Below are 5,000 nucleotides of genomic sequence, written 5' to 3' on the forward strand. Positions count from 1 at the left end.
CTCTCTCCCTATTTCTCTCTTTCCTCATCTTTCTCTCCCTCCTGAGCTCTCTTTCTCTCTCTCTTTCTCTCTCTCTCTCTCTCCCCCACTCTCTTGTTCCTTCTCTTTCTGTCCCTCTTTCTGAGCTCTCTCTCCATCCTTCCCTCCCTCTGAGCTGTCTCTCTCCCCATAACTCCCACAGGTTTGACAGCTCATCTCCCTCCCGCAGAGAGAAGAAGAAGAAGAGTGGGAAAAAACACAAGCGAGACAGGTGTGTTTACATGGTGTGTGTGTGTGTGTGTGTGTGTGTGTGTGTGTGTGTGTGTGTGTGTGTGTGTGTGTGTGTGTGTGTGTGTGAGTCATAAGGAAGGAGGAGGGATTTACTAGAGAGATGGACTTCTGTCTCATTAAGTTTTCATGACCGTTCATATTGTAGATTATATATCGAGCTTGTGAGAACCACCGGTTCCACACTAGAAATAGCCAGAGAATGTGGACGTACCCAGACGTGCTTCAGCCTGCTTGCGTAACAGGGAAAAGGGGTCCATCTTACCACAGGACACGTCATAACATAACTGTCCCAGAAAAAGCTGAGATGGAAAATGTAACGTTGGTGTCGACAAAGCACTCAGAAATACCCAACTCAAGCTATCCTATAGACCCAAATAGTACAGGAACCACACATAAGCAATCATTTCCAGACAATAAAATAATATAATATTGATAAGGATATTAATAAGGATATTGGTGAGGATATTGATAAGGATATTGATAAGGATATTGGTAAGGATATTGATAAGGATATTGATAAGGATATTGATAAGGATATTGGTGAGGATATTGATAAGGATATTGGTAAGGATATTAATAAGGATATTAATAAGGATAAGGATATTGATAAGGATATTGATAAGGATATTGAGGATATTGAAGGATATTGATGATATTGATAAGGATATTAAGGATATTGATAAGGATATTGATAAGGATATTGGTAAGGATATTGATATAAGGATATTGATAAGGATATTGATATTGGTGAGGATATTGATAAGGATATTGGTGAGGATATTGATAAGGATATTGATAAGGATATTGATAAGGATATTGATAAGGATATTGGTAAGGATATTAATAAGGATATTAATAAGGATATTGGTAAGGATATTGATAAGGATGTTGATAAGGATATTGATAAGGATATTGGTGAGGATATTGATAAGGATATTGGTAAGGATATTGATAAGGATATTTATAAGGATATTGGTGAGGATATTGGTAAGGATATTGATAAGGATATTGATAAGGATATTGATAAGGATGATGATAAGGATATTGATAAGGATATTGGTGAGGATATTGATGAGGATATTGGTAAGGATATTGATAAGGATATGGATAAGGATATTGGTAAGGATATTGATAAGGATATTGGTAAGGATATTGATAAGGATATTGATAAGGATATTGGTGAGGATATTGATAAGGATATTGGTGAGGATATTGATAAGGATATTGATAAGGATATTGGTGAGGATATTGATCAGGATATTGGTAAGGATATTGATAAGGATATTGATAAGGATATTGATAAGGATATTGATAAGGATATTGATAAGGATATTAATAAGGATATTAATAAGGATATTGGTAAGGATATTGATAAGGATGTTGATAAGGATATTGATAAGGATATTGGTGAGGATATTGATAAGGATATTGGTAAGGATATTGATAAGGATATTGATAAGGATATTGATAAGGATATTGATAAGGATATTGATAAGGATATTAATGATATATAAGGATATTGATAAGGATATTGATAGGATGTTGGATATTTAAGGATATTGGTGAGGATATTGATAAGGATATTGGTAAGGATATTGATAAGGATATTAATAAGGATATTAAGGATATAAGGAGGATATTGATATTAAGGATATTGATAAGGATATTTGGATATTGATAAGGATATTTGAGGATATTGAGGATATATTGATAAGGATATTGATAGGATATTGATGAGGATATTGAGGATATTTGATATATTGATAAGGATATTGGTAAGGATATTGGATATTGAGGATTGATTGATAAGGATATTGATAAGGATATTTGATAAGGATATTGATAAGGATATTGATATTGATAAGGATATTGATATGATATTGAGGATTATAAGGATGATAAGGATATTGGATAAGAGGATATTGATAAGGATATTGATAAGGATATTGGTGATATTGGATATTTGATATTGGTAAGGATATTGAAGGATATAAGGATATTGGTAAGGATATTGGATATTGATAAGATATTGATAAGGATATTGATAAGGATATTGATAAGGATATTGATATTAAGGATATTGGATAAGGATATTGGTAAGGATATTGATAAGGATATTGATAAGGATATTGATAAGGATATTGGTGAGGATATTGATAAGGATATTGATAAGGATATTGGTAAGGATATTGATAAGGATATTGATAAGGATATTGGTGAGGATATTGATAAGGATATTGATAAGGATATTGATAAGGATATTGATAAGGATATTAATAAGGATATTGGTAAGGATATTGATAAGGATATTGATAAGGATATTGGTAAGGATATTGATAAGGATATTGGTAAGGATATTGGTAAGGATATTGGTAAGGATATTGATAAGGATATTGATAAGGATATTGATAGGGATATTGGTAAGGATACTGTTAAGGATATTGATAAGGATATTGGTGAGGATATTGGGCAGGATATTGATAAGGATATTGATAAGGATATTGATAAGGATATTGGTAAGGATATTGATAAGGATATTGATAAGGATATTGATAGGGATATTGATAGGGATATTGATAGGGATATTGATAAGGATATTGATAAGGATATTGGGCAGGATATTGATAGGGATATTGGTAAGGATATTGATAAGGATATTGATGAGGATGTTGGTGAGGATATTGATAAGGATATTGATAAGGATATTGATAAGGATGTTGGTAAGGATATTGGTAAGGATATTGATAGGGATATTGATAGGGATATTGGTAAGGATATTGATAAGGATATTGATAAGGATATTGGTAGGGATATTGTTAAGGATATTGATAAGGATGGAGAGAATGGAGAGAGAGGAGGAGAAAGAGAATAGAGAGAGAGAAGGAGAAAAATAATGGAGAGAGAGAAGAAGAAAGAGAATAGAGAGAGAGAAGAAGAAAGAGAATAGAGAGAGAGAAGAAGAAAGAGAATAGAGAGAGAGAAGGAGAAAGAGAATAGAGAGAGAGAAGAAGAAAGAGAATAGAGAGAAGGAGAAAGAGAATGGAGAGAATGAGAAAGAGAATAGAGAGAGAGAAGAAGAAAAAGAATGGAGAGAGAGAAGGAGAAAGAGAATAGAGAGAGAGAAGGAGAAAGAGAATGGAGAGAGAGAAGAAGAAAGAGAATAGAGAGAGAGAAGGAGAAAGAGAAGAAGAAAGAGAATGGAGAGAGAGAAGGAGAAAGAGAATGGAGAGAGAGGAGGAGAAAGAGAATGGAGAGAGAGAAGGAGAAAGAGAATGGAGAGAGAGGAGGAGAAAGAGAATAGAGAGAGAGAAGGAGAAAGAGAATGGAGAGAAGGAGAAAGAGAATGGAGAGAGAGAAGAAGAAAGAGAATAGAGAGGAGAAAGAGAATGGAGAGAGAGAAGGAGAAAGAGAATGGAGAGAGAGGAGGAGAAAGAGAATGGAGAGAGAGAAGGAGAAAGAGAATGGAGAGAGAGAAGGAGAAAGAGAATAGAGAGGAGGAGAAAGAGAATGGAGAGAGAGAAGGAGAAAGAGAATGGAGAGAGAGAAGGAGAAAGAGAATGGAGAGAGAGAAGGAGAAAGAGAATGGAGAGGAGGAGAAAGAGAATGGAGAGAGAGAAGGAGAAAGAGAATGGAGAGAGAGGAGGAGAAAGAGAATGGAGAGGAGGAGAAAGAGAATGGAGAGAGAGAAGGAGAAAGAGAATGGAGAGAGAGGAGGAGAAAGGGAATGGAGAGAGAGAAGGAGAAAGAGAATGGAGAGAGAGAAGGAGAAAGAGAATAGAGAGAGAGAAGGAGAAAGAGAATAGAGAGAAGGAGAAAGAGAATGGAGAGAGAGAAGGAGAAAGAGAATAGAGAGAGAGAAGAAGAAAGAGAATGGAGAGAGAGAATAGAGAGAGAATGGAGAGAGAGAAGGAGAAAGAGAATAGAGAGAGAGAAGAAGAAAGAGAATGGAGAGAGAGAAGGAGAAAGAGAATAGAGAGAGAGAAGAAGAAAGATAATAGAGAGAGAGAAGGAGAAAGAGAATAGAGAGAGAGAAGAAGAAAGAGAATGGAGAGAGAGAAGAAGAAAGAGAATAGAGAGAGAGAAGGAGAAAGAGAATAGAGAGAAGGAGAAAGAGAATGGAGAGAGAGAAGGAGAAAGAGAATAGAGAGAAGGAGAAAGAGAAAGAGAATGGAGAGAGAATGGAGAGAGAGAAGGAGAAAGAGAATAGAGAGAGAATGGAGAAAGAGAATGGAGAGAGAGAAGAAGAAAGAGAATAGAGAGCGAGAATAGAGAGAGAATGGAGAGAGAGGAGGAGAAAGAGAATGGAGAGAGAGAATGGAGAGAGAATGGAGAGAAGGAGAAAGAGAATAGAGAGAGAGAATAGAGAGAGAGAATGGAGAGAGAGAAGGAGAAAGAGAATAGAGAGAGAGAAGGAGAAAGGGAATAGAGAGAAGGAGAAAGAGAATAGAGACAAGGAGAAAGAGAATGGAGAAAGAGAATAGAGAGAGAGAATAGAGAGAGAATGGAGAGAGAGGAGGAGAAAGAGAATGGAGAGAGAGAATAGAGAGAAGAAGAAAGAGAATGGAGAGAGAGAAGGAGAAAGAGAATAGAGAGAAGGAGAAAGAGAATAGAGAGAAGGAGAAAGAGAATGGAGAGAGAGGAGGAGAAAGAGAATGGAGAGAGAGAAGAAGAAAGAGAATGGAGAGAGAGAAGGAGAAAGAGAATAGAGAGAGAGAATGGAGAGAGAGAAT

At 35.8% G+C, this 5,000-nt stretch overlaps 1 protein-coding gene across 1 annotated transcript in view; it reads left to right on the plus strand.

Annotated features, from left to right (window-relative positions):
• Positions 1-5,000, plus strand: part of srrm3 (serine/arginine repetitive matrix 3) — a 113,083-nt gene that overhangs the window by 54,485 nt on the left and 53,598 nt on the right. Inside the window, exon 5 of the mRNA XM_065023953.1 lies at positions 182-250. Within this exon, the coding sequence (XP_064880025.1) occupies positions 182-250 (69 nt within the window). The remainder of the gene's footprint in view (positions 1-181; positions 251-5,000) is intronic.

This window comes from Oncorhynchus nerka, linkage group LG10 (genome assembly GCF_034236695.1).
Source record: "Oncorhynchus nerka isolate Pitt River linkage group LG10, Oner_Uvic_2.0, whole genome shotgun sequence".
Taxonomy (NCBI): domain Eukaryota; kingdom Metazoa; phylum Chordata; class Actinopteri; order Salmoniformes; family Salmonidae; genus Oncorhynchus; species Oncorhynchus nerka.